Source organism: Muntiacus reevesi, chromosome 22 (assembly GCF_963930625.1).
Source record: "Muntiacus reevesi chromosome 22, mMunRee1.1, whole genome shotgun sequence".
Taxonomy (NCBI): Eukaryota; Metazoa; Chordata; class Mammalia; order Artiodactyla; family Cervidae; genus Muntiacus; species Muntiacus reevesi.
Genome location: NC_089270.1, coordinates 27,509,236 through 27,532,009, shown reverse-complemented (window position 1 = coordinate 27,532,009; position 22,774 = coordinate 27,509,236). Strand labels below are relative to the sequence as shown.

The window sequence follows — 22,774 nt, the reverse complement described above, 5'->3', positions numbered from 1 at the left end:
GTGAAAGGGGACCACAATATACATGGTACTTCCTTTGTTGTTCACAATCAAATGCCAGTGAAAATTAATAAAAAGAAGTTCTCATCTTCTGTCTCCTTTATCGGTCTCCCTTTCCCACACTACTGGCAACTCCACGGCTCACTTTTCCATTCTTTCTTCTTTTGATATACTTTTTCCTTCTTCATTACCTCACAGATATTTCATCTTCTTCCAAACATGCCATGCCCATTTTTACCTTGGTACTTGCCATATTACACACCTTTAATGGTTTTAAGACTGTTTTACTTACTTGCTGTTACCATGCTGTTCCTTTAGCTCAGACTTTTCTTCCTCCATAAGCAGTCAACTCTTATATTTCCTTCAAAGTCCAGTTTAAAACCTCAGCCTCTTAGCAAGTCTCAAAACCTATGGCCCCTACTAATATCTTTCATTTGCTTATAACATTTAATTCCATTGCATGCAGAGTAGGTCCACAGAATATTCCATTTTAATTATTTAATCTACACATAGGTTGTTTCTCTAGTGGGGGTCACAAGACTGTTTTAAGTTCCTTATCATGGGGATATTACTGAGCATTTTACACACATTTTGTCATTTAATCCTCAAAACAACCCTAAAGAAGGATATTATCCTCATTTTAACAGGTGGGGAACTTTAAACCCTCCAAGAAAACCTGTTTGTTCAAAAGAATGATTTAACACTGGTATGGCAATAAGAAAAACAAAAATGGCTTAAATGGCTACTTAATATTTTTTAAATTACTAATTAAAATTTAACATCCTATCAATAATCATTCTCTGAAGGGAAGTTTAGACAAGAAACCAAATTAATTTGGGGTCATTTTATCTTTGGTATGTTTTCTCATAAATCTGTCTATAAAGTTATTATGATACATTTCTGTGCCACAAGTCACAGATGAAATACAAAAGTTTAAGAGTACTATTATTATACGTTCTCAAGAACAAACTAAAGTTCTTAAAGAAAGGAATTCAGGGTTGAGAAAAGACCACAACAGAGGAAGAATTATGTAACACAAACAATATTCTAATTTCAAATTTTTCATAAATTTTAAATTATGGGTTTTATGAACATGTTTACTTTGTATTATGTACATACTCTTGTGGATTATGATCTCATCTTTAACATCCTTGATCAATCTGTCAGAAAGTCATTTTTGCACCAATTATATAGAACCAGTATAGTTATGTGAGACCAAGAAAATGAAGGTTGTGCTACAAAGCTTCAGAAAGCACTCTGATAAAACTTAATGTTGTTCAACTGGCTCTGAAAATGACTGATAACTCAGATAGCTAAGGTTCTGATCCACGGTAAGTCAAGATAAACAGAATCTTTGAACCCAGGGAAATGGCACTCATTATCCACTGGCTCTGTCTCTACCTAATATATAAACTTTAAGTATTTCACCAATCTTACCATGCAAGCCTCCATTAAAGCAGTGTGCATTTCATCTGTTTTATGCTCTTGATCTGCGCCTGCTTCCAAAAGAAATCGCACCATCTCTAGATGTCCTAAACCAAAAATTTATAAGATTACTTAAAATATTTTATTACTCCAAAAAAGTAGTTATAATATTTTGAAAACCTGTAGAAGTTAAATACATCAGCAGAATACTAAAATCAGCTACAAGCCACGCTTGACGGCCCAACACAAATTATACAAGTAATCTGTGCTGTTCTACTCCTTACCCTTTTGCCCCAGAAAATGCTCCTACTAGAATCCTCGCTGCAGGTGAACAAGGTTGGCACTAAAATGCAGCACCTGCAATATCCCCTCCACAACCTTGTTAAGCCCAGGCATGTCACAGTTATTTATACTATAGACTAAATTAGCTTTTGTGAACTGCAGCCTGGGATGAAAAATCACCAATGAAGTTATTTTTATGAGGCAATGAGCTTTAAGTTTCAATAACAAACTCACAGATGCTTTAGGAACAAGCTGTTTGTAAGGTGGAAACTGTATATGTAAAAATATCCTTGAAATACCACCATTTATATTTATCCATTTAGATATTAATGTATATATACAGATATATACATATATATATTTACATAGTTTCAAATAAACCATAATCTTCAATTCACATAATGAATACTTTATAAGTAGTTACAAACATTACCAATTATATTTTTAAAAGGACTTCAGATACCATGTAAGAAATAATAGAAAAGTTACTAATTTCTCCCCCAACTTTATCTGGAATTAGCTGCAGTCAATTCTCAATCAACTTGGAATGGAACGAAGGACTGGATAGCGGAATCATAGTTAAAACTAAATTAACTTTGGTGAGTAAGTGTTGTATCTGCCATACCTTGTTTTTGCTAACAAATTATATTTCCTTCCTCTTTGTCATTCTCCCTTCCCAAAGATCCACATCTACGTTTAGTCTTGGCCTGAATTCTAGCCCTTCCCCATCTCCTCCATGTCAATTTGTATCCTAGGAGACTCACGAGAAATACAGCCAAGTTAAGAGTGTGCACAGATCCCTGGAAGTAACAGAAATGTTCTCCAGGAGCTCAGTTCTTTATCCAGTTTCTTTAATAAAAGCCTGCAAGCCCTAACCTCAGCAGGATGGGGCTACAAGCAAAGCAGAGAGGGAAGAGTAGTTATACATAACCCCATCTCAATGCTCACTGGCTCACTGGCCAGCTGGCTTTCAGTGATAAAATGGAGCCAGTTTCTCTTTCAAACTATTTGTGAAAAGGTGAGAGAGAAAGCCACCCAATCAGCCTGCCCTAGAGGCTGCCCCGAGGCTTAATTCCTCTCCTCACAATGAAGATCAACTTCTGCTTAACTACCAAACAGTAGTGGAGAACTAAGAGACCTCAGCTGGGCTTCCTAAACACCCTTAATCTGAATTATCTGTAACACCAGATAATCAGAAGTCCTCCGGAGCCTATTTTAACATTTAACTTAAATTTTAGTCATTTATTTGTGTAAGGATTATTTTAGCCATGTTTTTAAGTAAAATTATTCCAAAAGACCTAACAAAACTTTGGCTGCTCTGAAATAGAAAAACAACATTGGGGCCAACACAACAGTGAGGAAATCAAAGTCCTGGGTGCGAAATTTAAGGAGACATTCACTCACAAGCTAGTGGATCTGAAGCTTCAGCCACTGAGAGTGAGTGCTTCCTTAAATTTTGTACTTTGCCTTTCAAGAGCTTTTTCTAGATGCCTCTGGGTCAAAAATGTATCACTTATCTTATGATAGAAACAAGACACAGCTGCCGATGGTAGAAAACATTGAACTGAATGGCTATGTACATATAATATTTCATGAGAATTTCTTTTTGAAAAGTTTCTTCATTTATACACATTTATCTGTCATAAAGATTGATTCTGAAAAATCTAAGTCATTAGCTAGCTGAAGATTAAGTATTTATTCAGACAATTATCTTCACCCCCAAAATAAGATATTTTATTCTGTTACCAATATTTTCAGTTTGACTGATGTCACTTAGAAGACTATGTTACTAACCCCTTTGTACAACTGTATCTGGGCAGGTAGATTCAATTTCAACCAGCTCTTCCTATATAACACGAGTTGATGATACTCTAAAAAACTGTTCTTTTGAAAACAAACTCCCTCCACACCACCTATAATTTTTTTTCCCATATATCCTCCCTTTCTCTTCCATTTTTCTCCTTTTTCATGAGAAACAGCTTACATACCTTCTTGTTAATAAATCATTTTAGCTTCCACTGCATTTACTTTAAATTTACAGGCTAACTACTTCTGAATTCAATAGGATTCTTTTGTGTAAACCAGGCAAAACACAAGCATAAACATTAAAAAGTACAATGCATATTAAAATTATGTTTCTGATAAAACTGGATCAGTTACTATTTTTCATTGACAATATTTATAATACTGAATATTTTTTAAATTATATAAACTTTACATACTAAAAATTTTTAACCTCTGAAATAATTTACTTTTATTTATAACATACTACATACTATTACCATCTTTTATTTTTTAAGTGAATAACCATACTACATGAACTGTCATTTCATGTTTAAAAACTTCATTAAAAAAAAAAAAATTTTTACTGTACCTTTGTAACAAGCTAATGTAAGGGCACTCTCTTTAAATTCATTGGAATGCGTATTAATGCCAGCCCCATTTTCTAGCAGCAATCTGGCTACTTCCACATGTCCAGCACTTCCAGCTTCCATAAGAGGAGTATGACCATTTTCATTATGGTCCTCAATACTAGCACCGGATTCCAAGAGCACCTTTACAACATCTACATACCCTCCAGCACAAGCATATGTAAGTGCTGTATTGCCTATTTTAATGAGGAAAAATAGACATTCAGATAAAATAGCAAAATAAAACAGGTTTATTTAGTATCAAAGAGAAAACTGACATAGGAGACTATAAAACTTTAATAAATTTAGCTATTACACTTATACATATAATTATTTTCTTTATTACATTTTATCTTACTGAAACCAACTCCCTATTTTTTCCATTTCAAAATCACGGTTAAACACATGAGGAAAATCATATACACTTATCACAACTGTAGAGTTATAAAAGAACTGAGCAATTCTGAAACAAACTTTTCTCATGAGAAAAAAGTCACATTCATTCTAACTTTAATCTGGGAAATGTTTCCCAAAGTGTATTTTTTCTTTAGATTGCAATTATTCATCATATATAGATATACCTCATACTGGTCCTTTTAATCACATGTTGCTTTTACTACAACTTTAAACATCAATTAATTGGTAGTCAAAGTTAAAATAATTTCAAAAACATTCCCTCTTAATGATAAAAATTTTCCATGTTAAGAGGGGGGAAAAAAAGTTAACCTCTGGGTAAAACAAGGATTCCTAAAACCTCCTCAAATCAGAACCTACAGACCTTTAAAATTATTTAAAATACTTAATAAATTTGAAAATCTTGCATGAAGGAAATGCACGAAATATATTTTCATATATTTTATAGCTTTGATACAAATTCATCTATGCCCAAGTTTGAAAGAAAAAAAAATTGATTTAGATTGACATTCTGTCTCTTGTGGAGCATAATGTCTTTGTTTTCTTCTAGGCCACAATTTAGTAACACTAGACAATGACACACCTACCTTCTGCTGCATATCCTTCTTGTTCTTCTATCTTCCCTTCCCTTTTTCCCTGATAAATAGAAAACCTGGGTTTGGGAGGAGTATCCCATACTTCTTTATTTCTAAGAAAATGGTCCTTCTAACTCAGTCAGTGTTTAATATAAAAGAACGAAGGCCAAGATAGCCCTCATACACAAAACAGGAAATATTTCATTCAAAACACACTGTATATACGTTAAGTCTAATACACAGACGTACACAAATCTGCAATACTGATAACTGCAAAAGCAACACTAATGAGCACTTTCATCTGAATTAATTACTAACAGAGGGTGTTAAGATTTAAATACTGAAAAAGAGGTTTGTATAACCTGTTGAAGACTGTGCATTGACATCAGCTTTATGAGCTAGCAGCAACTTCACAATTTTGACATGTCCTCCATTAGCAGCAGCCATTAAGGGTGTAATGTCACCTTTGATCCCCCTATCTTCCACATTCGCATGCATTGCCAACAAAACCTTACAAAAGAAAAAGTTTAAAGGATATTAGAAAATTATATATTCATCAAAACTTCTTGAACATACATTTACATTAACCCTACCTAGTCATATTACAGAAAAAAGCCAATAAACAAAAAAAAATCTAACAAAACTATTTCTTGAAATGAGCCTGAGAGTTGATTTCATTTTATTATTTCCTTAATACACAGGCCAAATTTTGACAAAACAAACAAAAAAAACCTGTGAGCTTTATTTTGATAATACAAACCTGTGCAAGCTCATAATATCCAGCAGAACAAGCTAAACAAAGAAGGCTCTCCCCTTCCTCGGTATGTTCATTTACACTTCGCCCTTCAATGAGTAACTTTCGCACAGCATTTACATCTCCTTCTGAACAGGCTTCTGCCAAACTGCGGCTATTAGGAGAAGAATATTATGACATCAGGATGTAAGAAAATAAAAAATCGCCTGGTATTAAGTATTGATTTTTGAAGTTAATCTGGACAGTAACACTAAATAGGAATGATTATTTCAATATGACTCATAACAAAAAGAAAATAAAATTATTCAGTTCACTAAGTGGAGTGGGTAGCCATTCCCAACCCAGGAAATGAACCCGGGTTTCCCTCATTGCAGGCAGATTCTTTACCGTCTGAGCCACCAGGGAAGCCTGAGTTTTTAAAATCTACATATAAAAGTCACTCAATTAAAATTATCAATATTACATACTGTTTTCAGTCATGTAACTGAAAGTCTTTATTTACTATTTGTAGGGGGAAAAAACCCCAAAATTTAAAACATAAAATTGCATAGAAAATCACATGAAGAAAAATTTGAGTTTCAACTAACTATACTTCTGTTTGCACAGCTCAGCCATTAGAAAACTTTTATAAAATTTAATGAAATGGGTAAAACTCACTAATTATAAAGGCCTACCTGGGTTCTTCAATTAAGTAAAGGGAAATGAGACAGGAAAGTTTTGAGCATGTACTTTGGACTAATCTTATAAATAACTATGATGCTGGAGAAGACTCTTGAGAGTCCCTTGGACTACAAGATCAAATGAGTCAATTTTAAAAGAAATCAGTCCCGAATATTCATTGGAAGGACTGATGCTGAAGCTGAAACTCCAATACTTTGGCTACCTGATGCGAAGAGCCGAGTTACTGGAAAAGACCCTGATGCTGGGAAAAATTGAAGGCAGGAGGAGAAGGGAATGGACAGAGGATGAGATGGTTGGCTGGCTAGTAAAACTGAATGGTAACTAAGGAACAGAACCTGAGGTTAACTAGAGTTAATGAGAAGGATGGTAAAATAAATTAATTAAAACTTAGATGAATGAAGGCAAGAGTTATGAGAAACAGCAAATTCACACTCTTGTTAATATTATATATAACCTCTCCTTCAGTCTTAAAAATACTATTATACAAAAGACAATTCTTGAATGTTATTTTTTATTCTCTAAATTCATACACAAAAGACTATTCCTATTTCCTCAACTGTTTAAAGGCAATGGCTAAAATGCAGTTGACCCCTGAACAACATGGGGGTCAGGGGTAACCACACTCCACTCAGTTGAAAATCTGCAAATAACTTAACAGTAAGCCCTCCATATATGTAGTTCCTCTGTGTTTCTGTATCTATATATTCAACCAACCACAGACTGTGTAGCAGTATAGTACTTATTTCAAAAAAAAATCCTGTGCTGGGAGTTCCCTGGGAGTCTAGAGGTTAGGATTTGGCTCTCACTGCTGGGGCCTGGGTTTAATCCCGAGTCAGGGAACTGAGATCCCACAAGCTCCGCAGAGCAGCCAAAAAAAAACAAAGAAAAAAAAAAAAACACCTGTGTATAAATGGGCCTGTGCAGTCAGGCCTGTGTTGTTCAAGGGTCAACTGTAAATAAAATGGCTTAATGGCTTCTTTTTAATTAAGGGAAAAAAAGAAGTCTTTGAGGAATCAAGACAGTAACATGTTATTAATGGTTCTTTTCCAGCTGCTTCCCTGGAATATTTTTAACTATACTATCCATAATTGTTTTATATACAAGATGATGTGATTTTTTTTACTGCATAACATCATTAAAAAAACTTAAAAGGCCAAGTCACAAAATATTTACTGAGTTCTTACTAAATGTGAAGTATTATATAAAAGGAACCATAGGACATAGAAAGATAACATCCTTCAAACACAATCACATTCAAGTTATGGAAACTAGATCTACAAAATTTTTGAACATTCAAAAACAAATAAAAACCATCCCTTCAAAATGGTCAGAACTATGCACATGAATGGAGAAGGAAAGGGCAACCCACTCCAGTATTCTTGCCTGGAGAATCCTATGGAAAGAGGAGCCTGGCAGGCTATAGTCCATGGGGTTGCAAGAGTCTGACACGACTTAGCGACTAAACCACCACCACCACCATACACATGAAGTGGGCTTCCCTGGTGGCTCAGACCATAAAGAAACTGCCTGCAATGTAGATCAGGGTTCCATCCCTGGGTTGGAAAGATCCCCTGGAGAAGGTAATGGCAACCCACTCCAGTATTCCTGCCTGGAGAATCCATGGAAAGAAGATCCTGGTGGGCTACAGTTCACGGGATAACAAAGACTGGGACATGACTGAGCAACTTTCACTTTTTTTTTTCCTCATGCACATGAAGTAGAAAATGGTATGACTAATTAGAAATCATTGACTTCTTTGTCAGGAAAACATTAAAAAAAATAATAAAACAAAGTCTAAATCAGCAAAAGGTCTTTTATAACATATTGACAAGAAGTCAGTTTTGTAGTCAGATGGGGTATTCTGGCTCTGCTACTTGTTATTTATTTGATCTTGATTAAGTTATTTCTTTTCAGTTTTTCATAAGTAAAATGGAAATAAAAATAAAATCTATACCTAAGGTTTTTTGGAGTATAAACAAGGTATCAAATGTAAAGTGGTTATTTAGTACAGTATCAGGCACAAAATATACGCTCAGTAAATGTTAGCTATTTTTATTATCTTTAAAAAAATATTTTTATACTGATCACAGTAGAAATATACTTACTTGTCCGACTGCCCTGCATTTGCTGTGCTTTCAGCTCTCATACGAGTAAGTGCAGCAGCAGCTTCATCCAACGCACAACTAACAGATGACGTCAACCTCCGAAGCACTTCAGGATCTGCAAAGGCTTTACCATCAGCCGTAGATAATTTGCCTATTCCTATTATATTATTTTCACACCAATTTGGATATACCCAAAAGGAGAAACAAAGCAAAATTCAAGTTACTTAACTGTTTATGTTAACTTCCAAATGATATACTGGACAGATATATTGCCTGGCCAGAATCTTTTGGGAAAGCACGGTTCTCCAACTGTCTAATATAATCTTACTCCTTTTATGTGGTCCATACATGCTCAACTCTGTGACTCTCTGGTTCTAGAAATGGGTCGCTGGTATATGCTGAACAACTAGGTATTCATAGAGGTTTGCTATACATTAAAAGAACCTATGTTTAAAGGTTGCCAAATTGCCAAGTACTATTTAGCCACTCTTATCATCACAAGGAGAAAAAGACTACCCAAAACAAGTCAACATAGAGGAGAGCAGAGAAATACAAAGGAGATATTACTGATAAAGTTATATTTGATTCATTGATTCTAGCAGTGCCAGAAGCTAGCACCAACCCCATACTTTTGGTATATAGCCACTTTAGCTTAAGAATATTTAGTTGGGCTACTACCACTTGTGACCAAAAAATGGCCTGAAAAGACATTACAGGCTACATAAAAGATAACCTACCTATCTATTTGTTTCAAATTACAACTACAACTTAATGCACACACCCAAAATCATGTCTAAAAGCATCATGTCTAAAAAAGACATTTAGAATGGCAAATTTTTTAAAAAACTTCAAAAGCAGAAATGGTTAGTTAGCATGTACATGAGATATAACTTGTTGCTATTCTAGATATTACTATAAAGCAAGCTGATCTCTAACTTAGTTACTATTCTAACTCAGTGGTGCTTAATACAGGCTGCCCATCAGTGAAGCCTTTCAAGAGTCCAGATGTTGAGCTCTCCTATATCTAAAGATATAATTCAGGTGAAAGTGAGGCCTAGGGATCTACATATTTTAAAAACTAAGAAGATGCTTATGTACAACCAGGATTTAAGAACCTTTGTTCTAACTTGAAGATAAAATATCTAATGTTATAAAGGATATTAAGGAACCCCACTATTTAACACATGGTTCATAAACAAAAAGCATTACTGTCATTCGGGAGTTTGTTAGAAATGGACAATCTCAGAACCCAAAGTTACCAACTGATAACCTACATTTTTAAAGAAGACCCCTAAATGATTCAAATATAAGTTTTAAAACAAACTATTTAACTAAGACAAAGACCAAAAAGATCTCCCAAATGATGATAATAAACATATTTGGGCAGATTTCTTTTAATAGTGGAAGGGCTCAAGAATATCATATAAATTTGTGTTTGAAGTTTATAGAAAGTTTACATGCATTTGCTTTTCTTTCTGAAAAATTCAAGATATGAAATATAACATCTTATGGAATAAATCTGGCAAGAAGCCTTTCTGATTTTAGATGTAACAAATTTAAGGAGCAATCAAATTTAGTGTCTGCTACAATCAAGATGTACAAAGAATAAAAACAGTCTTGGTTTGATAAGACAGATACCTACTGTATAATTCCTATTACTAATATAAAAAGTCAGCTATAGTCTAAACCTGCTATAGTAGTATTAGTCAATAAGACATCTGTGGTTAGTTAAATATCCTAACATTATTAAGACCAAGCTTACAGATGCATTCTCACAGGGGAGAATTAGCGCTAACATTTTAGCCAGCTCTTGTCAATGACAGCAACAGAACCGTTAAACAAGAGAATACATCTGGATTAGTAGAAAGTAATTCCCGTTTTAAGAAGAAATAACATTGAAAACAAAATATTCTATATTAAATTTTTATGAACTTTTTGAATCTTCATATCTATTTTATAAAAATAACTAGGAAGTAACCTAAGAAATATATAGCAACTTTTCAAATAAATAGTGATTGAAAATTAATCTCACCATTCTGGATTACTGTGATCTTTTTCACTAGTCTTATTCAATTATTAGATATTAATCAGTTGAGATCAAATAAAAGATGACCAGATTATTTTTTTCAAGTTAGGACATTTAATCAATTGAACAACAGAACCATATAACTTCAGAGGAGAGGTGAATTAAAAGATTAGACTTCTTATTTCAAGATTATTTTAAGACAATTATATCTGCTCATTTTCTTCTTAGAACTTACTCAAGGAAAACTAAAATATAACAGGAACTTCATCTTTGATAAAACTAGAAGAAATGTATAAATCAAAGGTAATATTAATGAATACAAAGTAAAGAGGAGATGTAACTGACTTGGCAAAACAAAGCAAGCAGAACCATAGATAATCAAGAGAAACAAGGTGATTGGCCCTGTAGGCTATATACAGGTTCCAGGTATAAAGGTGAGGTTTGGGTTGGAAAACAGACTGGCTGAAATGAACACTTATGAGGAGCATTTAGACATTTAAGACTCCATCCACAAACTGCACAGCAGATGACTGTTCTCTAAACAAACTAAACCAGAAAGACCCTGGACTAGGACACATCAAGTATAGATGAAGAGGAGAGAATACTAAGTTGAAAATGAGGATCAGAGGAGCATACGCATGACAAACAGTGAGATCCTTGGCCCCCTTTCTACTCTCAGCTCTCAAAATGCTGGCAGCCAGCAGTTCTATTTCACCAGGCAAAAATGTGTGTGTGTTGCGTGTTTGTCGCTCAGTCATGTCTGACTCTTGGACTGTAGCCCACCAGACTCCTCTGTCCATGGGATTCTCCAGGCAAGAATACTGGAGTGGGTTGCCACTCCCTTCTCCAGGGGATCTTCCCGACCCAGGGATCAAACTCGGGTCTCCTGCATTGCAGGCAGATTCTTTACCATCTAAGACACCAGGGAAGCCTAGACAAAAACAGGCAAGAAATTAAACAGCCACAGAGAAAAGACTTAAAGATACTGACATTTGGGGTTTCAAAGAAATGGAATGGCGTCTGTGGAGTGGACAATTGTCTGTGGAGTGGACAACTGTCTGTGGACAGACAATTATTGGTATACTAGGGATTCTAAAATGTTCCCAAGAATACCCAGCTCTGGTATACACACTATATATAATCTTTGGGACTGTGAATTTGACAGATTTTTATCCTCATGATTAGCTTCCCTGATACCTCAGTTGGTAAAGAATCTGCCTGCAATGCAAGAGACCCCAGTTTGATTCCTGAATTGGGAAGATCCACTGGAGAAAGGATAGGCTACCCACTCCAATATTCTTGGGCTTCTCTTGTGGCTCAGCTGGTAAAGAATCCACCTCCAATGCGGGAGCCCTGGGTTCAATCCCTGGTTGGGAAGATCCCCTGGAGAAGGGAAAGGCTACCCACTCCAGTATTCTGACCTGGAGAATTCTATGAACTGTAGAGTCCATGGGGTTGCAAAATGACTGAGCGACTTTCACTTTTCCCATGGAATAGGTGACCTGAAGATAACAAGGTTATCTGGGTGGGCCTGACCCTATCAAACATGACCCCAGGAAGAGCAAAGAAATTTCTACAGCTTGTTGGAGAAAAGAAGTCAGAGATTCAAAGCACAAGGATTCTACATGCCATGCTGATATGAAGATGAAGAAAATGTGGACAGTCTCAAACAGGTTTGCTATACAGGAGAGCAGTTCCAGTTGACAGTCTACGAATATCAAGATCTCAGTCCCATAATTCCAAGGAACTGAATTCCGCTACCAACATAATAAACTTTGAAGTGAATTTTCTTCTATTGCCTACAGATGAGAACTCAGCTTAGCTGATATCTTGATTGTTAGCTACTATAAAGAAATTGGGAAAAAATGGGAATAAACACAAAGATGAGAAAAACAAAGCAACTATTAGCATTCTAAAAAAGGAATTCTGTCTCCAAAGATAGCTCCTTTCAGCTGAAATCTACTTTCATGTAGCATCTTTAAACCTGGTTTTGCCTTTTCAGACAAGAGAAAACAAACAGCTCTCTTGTATTCAATTCAAGTCTCTTCATCTTCAGGAGAATCATTCCCTGTTACTCTTAGGACGTATTTTTAAATGATTTCACAATTTTCATTTCCCTCACTTTAAAGGTTTTAAAAACAGTGTATGACCCCAAAAGTGGAAGGAATTATACATAGTCAATTCTTATTATTCATGGTAATTATGTTCTGTAAAGTCACTGGGAACACTCAATCAATGAATACTGAACCACTCCTCCAAGAGGAGATACAGGGCTAGGTGCCTGGAAGACTGGCCTGAGCATCTGCATCAACCAGTCAATACATAAGCTTGTTTCATGTGTGTTTTTAATATATTATACTTGATTCTTTAACACTGAACACACAGGTAACAGCACTGTAACTCAAGCTGAAAAGGCTTATCTAATACACCTATTTTCTCCTCAAGGCACATCACATCCTGCTCACATTTAGAACACTAGAAAGCACTTCAGCATTATACTCGGGACCCATTTTAAACAGTGAAATTACCAACAAAAGGCACAAAAATGTAGAAAATGTAACCCAAAGTAGATTGTGGAAAGGACACTTGATTATGAGAGCTGATACAAGAAGGCAGAGAGCATCATCTCAGCAGAAAACATGCACATAGAATAAATCAAAATTTTCATCGTTCTGTGCATTTCTATGAAAGACAGAAAGAGTTGTGAGTATTAATATGGGGATATAAATACATTTTATAAAGTGGATGAGCTTGCAAAAATGGAATTCAAGATGAATATAAACTGACCATATATGAAGTCTCTGTTTATAAGGTTTACAGTAACCTGTCAATTGTATTCTGGCAATGAAAATGTGCTTTCATGAAATGTTCCATGTAATTCTCCAGAAAGTAATCCTTAACACTTATGAATAGTCTTATACTAAATATCTAAGAGCATACATTTATAATAACTAGAAATTTTAAGAGTCATATGAACTTTGGAAAATTAGGTAGGCTTATTATGTATGCAGAGTTTTCAGACTTACCTGCAGCTTCTAATAAAGCTTCCAGTCTGGCTTGTGTTTCTGGATCTACTGTCCTGAGGTCTGCACCATCAGCAGTACCTGACAAAAGTAACTTGGAAGCCGTTTCCAGCATTGGATTTTCCAAATCATCTTGATCCAAAATGAAAGACTCCACCTAGAAAACAAATACCAAAAATGGAAGGAAGGGAGAAATGAAAGGAGAAAAGGAAAGTGGGAAGAGAAACAAACAGAAGAAAAAGGAAGAAGAGAGAAAAATATTTTAACGTCAGTATCAATGATAAATACAATGCAATCCTAAATAATTTCAATGGAATATATAAGCCCACAATTCAAAGTAGAAAATTAAATTTGTAGAATATTTTAAGAATATATTATTCATATCATATGTAATCTATTTGTTTTCCTTACTGAAATCATAGGTGTTCGTCTATTTTCATGGGGGAAGGGTAGTGGATGAGGGAGGTTATGATGTTAATAGAAATGTTTGACTTCACTAGAAGACTTAAATCAGCTGTTCTCAGGACACCCTTATACACCTCTAAAGTACTATGCTGCTCCTAAAGACTTCCCTTAGGGGTTATATTTACTAATATTTATCGAATTCAAAATCAAACTACAATATCAAAGTGTTAGTAACTTCAGTCGTGTCCGACTTTGCGACCCCATGGACTGTAGCCTGCCAGACTTCTCTGTCCATGGGATTCTCCAGGCAAGAATACTGGAGTGGGTTGCCACTTCCTTCTCCAACAATATCAGAAATCACATCATTAATCTCACTACTGGTTTCATTACAAAAGTTTTTAAGTACTGCAAAGCTGTGAAGCTCAGGCAAATAAAATTTTTCCGAAATTCTAATTTGTGCCTGTAAGCTTAATTTTATCACTAATAACAAATACTGACTGTTTTCCTTAAAGTGATAGGCTCACTTCGATCATTTTTGAGAACATTTGCCAAATGTCTTAAGTTTGACAGACATGGTGTGTCTGTCAGTGGTAGTGCTCTATGTGTACTTCCCATTTTATCACATGGTAGCATTCAAAGGATATGTAATCATATATGGAGATGTCAAAAAATTAATATTTACTGGTTTATCAAGACTATTCTTCAGGTGAAACTGGCTTTTTAATTTAACAGCTCTGAGTATACGGCGATGACAAATACAGCAACACTAGTCCAGTTTGACGCCACGGCCTTACCTACCACTGCTTTCGTATCATGCGCAAACACATCAACCCAGTAAAAAGCAAGTGACACATTAGTATAGTGATGAAAATGATTTTGACCTTTTGAACATTCTGAAATGATTTCTGAGAACTTGAGAGGGCTGCAGATCATACAATGAGAACCACTGATACAGTAACATATACTAGACTCAATGAAAAGAAATATAAAGAATTAGAAATAGCAGCTCTTAAGACTTTTAAGGGAAAAGTTTTATTTAGACATCCCTTGTCATGGTGCTACTTACGAATAGGTAGAAAGATGTATTTTTTTTAGTTTGCTGATAAAAAGGTGATGGTTATTATATAAAATATCACTAGCATGATTGGGTAAAATTTATTTCACAAGTTTAAAGTACTTTTAACACTGTAATAACTAAAATGAAATAAATTCTTAACCAACATAACATCAGAAATTCTGTATTCCATTCCATCTTTGAAAGTCACCTGTTTAGCAATCAGACATAAATCCTATTTTTAATCTATACATATTTAATACTGAATGTTAAATTTGGGGGCGATAATGTTTCTTTCAAAATTTCCCTTAAGCTAATGCAGTTTAATGTGAAATAATATTTCATATTTCTAATATTTCAAATATAAATACACAGAGAATAGTCTGAAAATAATCACTAATTCTTTGAAAACTTTCCAGAACTTTACTGTATATTAACTTTAAAAATCTATAATAACTGCTATGATGGGTAGGAGATTAAAAAAAAACAATTTTTTTTAATAAACTTTAAATTATTTCTAAAGGGAGCCGTGAAAGCCTAAGTGTTATATATTAGGAAGTGGACTTTTCACCATGGTTTGGTCATAGAATTATGTGATTCAAAAAACTATACTGGCACTACAGTAGCAAAAACTATGTCTTTCTATCTTTAACCATGGTTCAGAATATGAGTCTTTATAGAGAAAACATTGCATCCCAATGATATTTTCTCTGTTAAAGTATCTACAGGTTTTCAATACAATAGAAAACAAAAAGAAAAAAAAAAAAAGAGTAAATAACCATGAAAAAAATGTACATAGGTAAAGTGAACAGATAAAAGTTAAATATTTCAAATTAACATTTTAGAAAACAAAAAGTATCAAAGAGTAGTGAAAGTGTGTTAGTCACTCAGTTGTGTCTGACTCGGCGACACTCTGTCCATGGAATTCTCTAGGCAAGAATACTGAAGTGGGTAGCCATTCCCTCTTCCAGGGGATCTTTGTGACCCAGGGATCAAACCTGGGTCTCCTGCATTGCAGGCAGATTCTTTACCACCTGAGCCAAAGAGCAGTGCAGAGTGCCAAACCAAAAGTACAGAGCAAAGGTCCTAAAACTGTTCAAAGGAGACAATGCAAGCAAAAAAAAAAATATAAAGGGATTTTGACCAAAATAACTAATTGGTATTAAGAAAAAGGGAGAAGAAGAAATACAGTATTGGTAGACAAGCATAAAATTTCTACATGCTAGAATATAGGATTTACTATAGGAAAAGTCAGAAAGTTACAAATTAGACCATAGAAGGTATTAAATCTCAATCAAAAGCAATTTCCTGATATAAGGTCCCCTTAACGCCACACCGCATCTTAACTAAGTTTGGTGAAAATTTACTAAGAAAAATACACCTCAATCTTTTCATGAGGCATACTAAGTGCAGAAATATGTTTAATTAAATCAATTCCATAAAAGTTCTTTTTTTTGGCTATGTAACTTGAAGGATCTTAATTCCTCGGTCTAGGAATTGAATCTGCACACTCAGCAGGGAAAGCCAGTAGTACTAACCACTGGATTCCAAGAAAATTTCCATCCATAAAAGTTCCTACAGGGATTTCCCTGGTGGTCCAGGGGTTAAAAATCTCACCTTCCAACGCAAGGGACTCAATCCCTGGTTGGGGAACTAAGAGTCCACGTATCTAAGACGGGGGAGTACCTAAGCCCTACCCATCAGAACTACTGGGTCCATATGCCGCAACTAGAGAGAAGCCCGTGTGCCACAATGAAGAGCCCACATGCTGCAACTAATACTCCACACAGCCAAATAGCTAAATCAATGTTTTCGAAAGCTTTTACATTGATTTTTAAAGCCCACTATTTGTTGTTGTTGTTGTATAGTCGCTAAGTTATGTCTGACTCTTGTGACCCATGGACTTGTAGCCCTTCAGCCTCCTCTGTCCATGGGATTTTCCCAGGCAAGAATACTGGAGTGGGTTGCCATTTTCTCCTCCAAGGGATCTTCCCGACCCAGGGATCCAGCCTCGACTCTTGGTTGGCAGGTGGATTCTTAACCACTGACCCACCTGGGAAACCCCCACTATTTTTACTATGTGAAGAACCTGGTATTTCAAAAAACAGTAGATTCAAATGCTTATGAAATGCTCTATAAAGATTTTTTTAAAAGGCATACAATGAAAGAAAAGAACAGGAATGGATATCTATTATATCCTGCCCTACCTCCCAATTTATGAAGAAGAAACTAATTTCAAGGATACCATCAGGATCTAAAGACCTAGGTACCATTACTGCTTCATTTGCTACCTATGAGAGCTAAGCAAGTTATCTCATCCATCTCTAAAAGCTTATTCTGCATAATTTTGTCATAAATTTTTCACATGACTAATTATGTGTGTGTGTGTGTGTGTGTGTGTGTGTGTGTGTGTGTGTGTGTGTATATATATTTTTTTTTTTTTGGTCTATCTAAACTCCATGGAAATGGGGAATTTGTTTGGAGCACTGGTATGGAGCCACCAGAATGATGCCTATCTCATTGTGAGGACTCAAATAATTCTTGAATGAATAAGAGATGATTTGAGGTTCCTTTCTTTTCAGATTCTTTTCAGATTCTAAAAGGTTGTAGTGTATTTGGAGAAGGGAGAGGTAGTTATTTAAAGGTATATTTTCTAGATATAGAAAAGTCAAGTATTAATTAGGTAGCAGGTATGGCAAAATGCTATATTCATTGATATATTAAACACACTTTTATTACTGGGTTTTAGTAAGAGATACTGCTGTTTACTAATATCAGATGTGTAAAATTAAGTCTTGTATCTAGGAACTTACTTCTTTAATGTGAGAATGAAAATATACAGTAACAATAATACAGAGTAGAATAGGTAAGGTAAAAAGAGAGAGAGAAAAAGAGTCATAGGAATTCTGAAGAGAAAGTAGAAGACAACTCCTTCCTTTAACACCAATTTCTCTTCCTACCTGAAAAGATTGTTGAACGACATTATAGAACATGTAGATTTAAGGAGATGCAGTCACAAAAATACAAAAATAAGTAACTCTTTATTCAAAGGTCAACTGAGATACAGGCATGCACCTCCTTAACATGTCTTTAGCTAAGAAAACTCAGATTAAAAACCAAAATACAATTAGGCTAGATTCAAACCTGACTCATTTTTATCATATTATTTCTATAGAAAAAATTCATTTTCAATCACAGCTAAGTTGTGGAGCATTAAAAATGGTTTGAATAATAAATTCACATAAATATTCTGAAACTCCTTAGATGAAATGTATAAATAACTTTTATGAAGAGGGGAGAGACAGAAGGAAATGAATGTCTTTATTAAATTCATTCTTCCCTAAAGAAAATTATCTGTCAAAGTTATCAATATTCAAAGCATGACAATTTAAATTATATCTAAACTACTTTGGATGTGCAGTTTTGACTAGCTGGATATTTTATAAAATGGTGTGTGTGCATCAAATTCTTGTCTAATGCAAAGAACAAAATGCACAAGTCTTAGAAATCACCAGGTTCAGTTTACTGCTACAAATGAGAAAACAGAAGCACAGGATCTGTATTTAAACAGCAATTTCTAAACATCTAACAAAAAGAGATCAATTATACAATTAATAAGTTCCAATATTCTTTCCACTAGTAAAAGAGGCTGCTGTTTCACTTTGCTCTAGAAAAACTAACTTTAAATTCTGTACTTAAGGGATAAAGCTGCCATCACCTGAACCCAATGTTTAATTACAGAAAGTAAGACAACTGAACATTATATGCCCCTGATTTATGCAACATAAAATATACAGTACCTCCTCTGAAGTACTGTTGCCTCCTTGAATTAACTTCTAGTTTATAAAAATTACTAAGGCAAGTATGTGGAACAACTTAAATTGGGGCTTCTCAATCTTGGCATTGTTGACATTATGAGCCAGAGAATTCCCTGTTGCTGGGAGCTGTCCTACACGCTTCAGGATGTTTAGCAGCATCCCTGGCCTCTACCCACTAGGTGCCAATAGCAACCCTATCACAGGCTGCAACACCAAAAGCATCTGCAGACAGTGCCAATGTCCCCTTGGAGGAAATAACAAAAACAAAAAATTCTAGGGGTGGGAAGCTGAGAACCACTGAGTTAAACAGAAGCAAACAGAAACAGCTAAAATACAGAATATGTTTTAAAAGAGAGAGAAAGACAGTAAAAGGGAAGAACTGCTCTAAATTAGAGACAGTCCAGAGACATAACCAGCAAAATAATACAGACCTTACTTGAAATTTTCAAGGCAAATGAAGAAATCTGAACATGAGTTGGGTATTAAATAGTACAAAGGAATCACTCTGGTTAGATAAGAAACTGCTCTTAATATTTTAGAGATGCATGTTGGGAGTATACACAAATACTGTCAGGAATTTGCCATAAAGTATTTCAGGAAAACAAAAGTTGTGTAGCAAATTCTTGATAATGCTAAATCTGAAAAGGAGATTTACAGAGGTTTTATTTCACGAGTCTTTATACTTTTGTGTACACTAAATCCTTTTAGTTTTTAGAGTTTCAGGGTGATGCTTTACTACATATGTTGCTTTTGTTTAAAAAAAAATCACTCAACAGTAATACTATCCAATTAACAAAGTATTTTTTTACTTTTTCCTCAAAACAAACTGAACACAAATGCTTAACAATAAAAGCCAAAGTCTTTTTAACAATGGTCAGAGGTGAACGAATTTGTTAATGCTATTAATGTAGGTCCGAGTCCTTGAATACTCAAAACACAAAGTCATGTGAAAATATGGAAATAAAGGGTCATCTGAACCGATTGTGAACATTAGCGTAACATTTCAAACTAACTCCTCTTCAGAACAAATATATTATCACTGCTATATTAGAGAACAGCAGTCCATTTTACAGTGTAATAAACTAGTATTCACATCAAAGTATAAAGTGAAAGTGAAAGTGTTGGTCCCTCAGTGGTGCCTGACTCTTCGTGATCCCATGGACTGTATAGCCCACCAGGCCCTTTTGTCCATGAAATTCTCCAGGCAAGAATATTGGAGTGGGTTGCCATTCCCTTCTCCGGGGAACTTCCCAAGTCAGGATTCGAACCCAGGTCTCCAGCATTGTAGGCAGATTCTTTACCATCTGAGTCACCAGGGAAGCCAAAGAATAAGGATATAGTGTATTCTGATTAACTAGACATCATATTTACAAATTCCATTCAATTTAACAAATATTCACTGCCAATTACATACTATGTGCAAAGTAGTGGGACAGCCAAGGGAGAATGGTAATACAAAATGATTTTTTAAATAATCAATGCCTCCCACAAATATTATATAAAAAAGGCAACTTTAAAGAGAACTCTATGTACAAATAGCTAACTGTATCAAACCAGATTGGAAAACAGTACTAAACAGATACTAATACAGAGACTGTAGAGAGGAAGGAAAAAACAATTCCAAATGAAAATAGTAAAAAGAATAATGCTTAAAGAAGATGGAGTCTTTCAGTATTGTGTGGAGAAGTCCACAGTTTATATGGTAGCTTCTGAGGGGTTTAAGCATTAAAATAATGTTTTAGAAAGACAGAGGCCACGTGAAAGATGGTTTTAAACAGACAGGACAACAAACATAAAGAAACCAATTAGGAATTATCAATCATTTGATCAATATATCAAATGAAAGATTATGCAAAGTAGGGACAGGAAAAAGAGTCAGTCTTAAAGAGTAAACATAATTTAAAAAATGAGAATGTTAGCAACTACAGAATTTGGATATCTTGAATTTTAACACTCCCATCCTCCTATGTTATCACTATCACAATTTATTACTGTTTTTGTTGTTCTGAAAATTATCCTCCACTTATCACTGAATGTCAATTACTGGTAATCTGAATTTCAAGATAATATCAAAAGGTCACACATAAAAAGGTAAATATAGAAAAAGAGTAATTTGAATCTAAGATAATTTTATAACACTGATTGAGTAATTCTTAATAGCTTATACTATATCTTTCAAACAAGCCCAGAGAAACACAGTATGTGTTCTTAGTTCTTTGAATACAGATTATACATAAAATAAGGAATATATAGTCATCATAATTATTCTCTTCCATACATGATCCTGAAGCCTAATAAAAATTTCTTTGCTCTGTATTTTTTATGGTCTTAAAGAGGGTAAAATCCAGCTAAAATAGTACAATTCTTAATAAAGACTAAACTATTCCAAAATTAGTATATTTGGGATACACTTCTCCAGTAGTAGTAGAGTCACTGAACACTGATTTACATATACATTAAAATAAAATAAGAAAATAAATAAAAGCCCACTTAAAACTTCCTGGAAAAAGAATATCAACGAAGAGCCTGACATTATGGTACCAGTATCTTAAGATTAAAATAAATAAAACTAAATAAAACTTGACTAAAATAAACTTATATGATTGATTTATACCTACATTCTTTCATTCATACTTAATCTATTCTAATAATATTCAGTTAAGATCTGGGAATATGCTAAGAATCAGTGGTATAAAGAAAAACAAAGGACTGTTATCACAGAGCTCAACAGTACAACATGACCTCTTTTCTTATGCTTCAAAGTACTTATCTGCCTGTAGTAGCTCACTATAACCAGTTTAGTATGAAAATTTGGAAATTATAAACTTTATAAAGTGAACAAATTACTAATGGTTAAAATAAGTAAAAATTCTATGGAATTCTCATATCTAGAGTTTGTAAGTGCATTTTTTGCTAACAGAATTAAAGATACATATTATTTCAAAGATTTCCTTAAATTTAATAACAGTACAAAGCAATTCAGTTATAAATTTAGCCTAGTTCTGGCATATATCACTATTCATCAATTATCATAAAAAGAGCCTCAAAATAAAACAATTTCTTGTAAGATGCCATTAAAATGTACATGCAAATATTACATACACATACAGATTAAACACACACATACATATAGATTACACACACACAGACACACACACACACACCCTAGAGTTATAACCTGGTAAAATTTACTTCTCAAATACAAAACTAAATGCTAGAAGACAATCTGGGAAGAGGTGAAGCACAATTATTTTTTAAAAATTCTAAACTGTAGAACAAAATAATTTTTAGACATGCAAGTACTTTGAAAATTTGAAAACCACAAACAGTCCTGAATTTAGAGAATTTATGCCTTCAACAACTAAAATGAATCCAAGAAAAGGACAGCCTTGAAATCATAAGACCAAGCAGTTAAAAAAGAAATTAGTAGAATATAATCTATTGTGAACATTTCAGGTGGCTGTTAATGGAAGCAACTAGTCACAAATACTGTTTAAATTCAATCAAATGCCTTCTGAAGAACAGGAAGAAAACATATTTTTCAAATTGGGAGGGAAACAATTTTAAAAACTCAAGTTCACTTAAACACAAGGGGGACAGGGTATGGGATAATAAGAAAATGCATCTTTGCTACATTTTAACTGCAAATGCATTAAGATGAAAATGCACCTTAACTGTTAACCAAAACCCCAAAGACTAACTTAATATAAAAGTGAGTGGAAAAATCTCTTATTTTTAAAAAATGACATATAGATTAGGATTTAAACAAGAAAAAAGGAAAAAACTCAACTACATGGTACTACA

The 22,774-nt window shown here is 34.3% G+C and overlaps 1 protein-coding gene across 6 annotated transcripts in view; it reads right to left on the bottom strand.

The window, feature by feature from the left end:
* ANKRD17 (ankyrin repeat domain 17) overlaps window positions 1-22,774 on the bottom strand; it is a 161,511-nt gene that overhangs the window by 69,746 nt on the left and 68,991 nt on the right. For all 6 annotated transcript variants that reach the window (XM_065914413.1, XM_065914414.1, XM_065914417.1 and 3 more), the window contains 6 exons: window positions 13,697-13,850; window positions 8,645-8,801; window positions 5,865-6,012; window positions 5,467-5,614; window positions 4,079-4,312; window positions 1,435-1,529 (listed from right to left, as the gene is read on the bottom strand). In XM_065914413.1, the coding sequence (XP_065770485.1) occupies window positions 1,435-1,529; window positions 4,079-4,312; window positions 5,467-5,614; window positions 5,865-6,012; window positions 8,645-8,801; window positions 13,697-13,850 (936 nt within the window). The remainder of the gene's footprint in view (window positions 1-1,434; window positions 1,530-4,078; window positions 4,313-5,466; window positions 5,615-5,864; window positions 6,013-8,644; window positions 8,802-13,696; window positions 13,851-22,774) is intronic.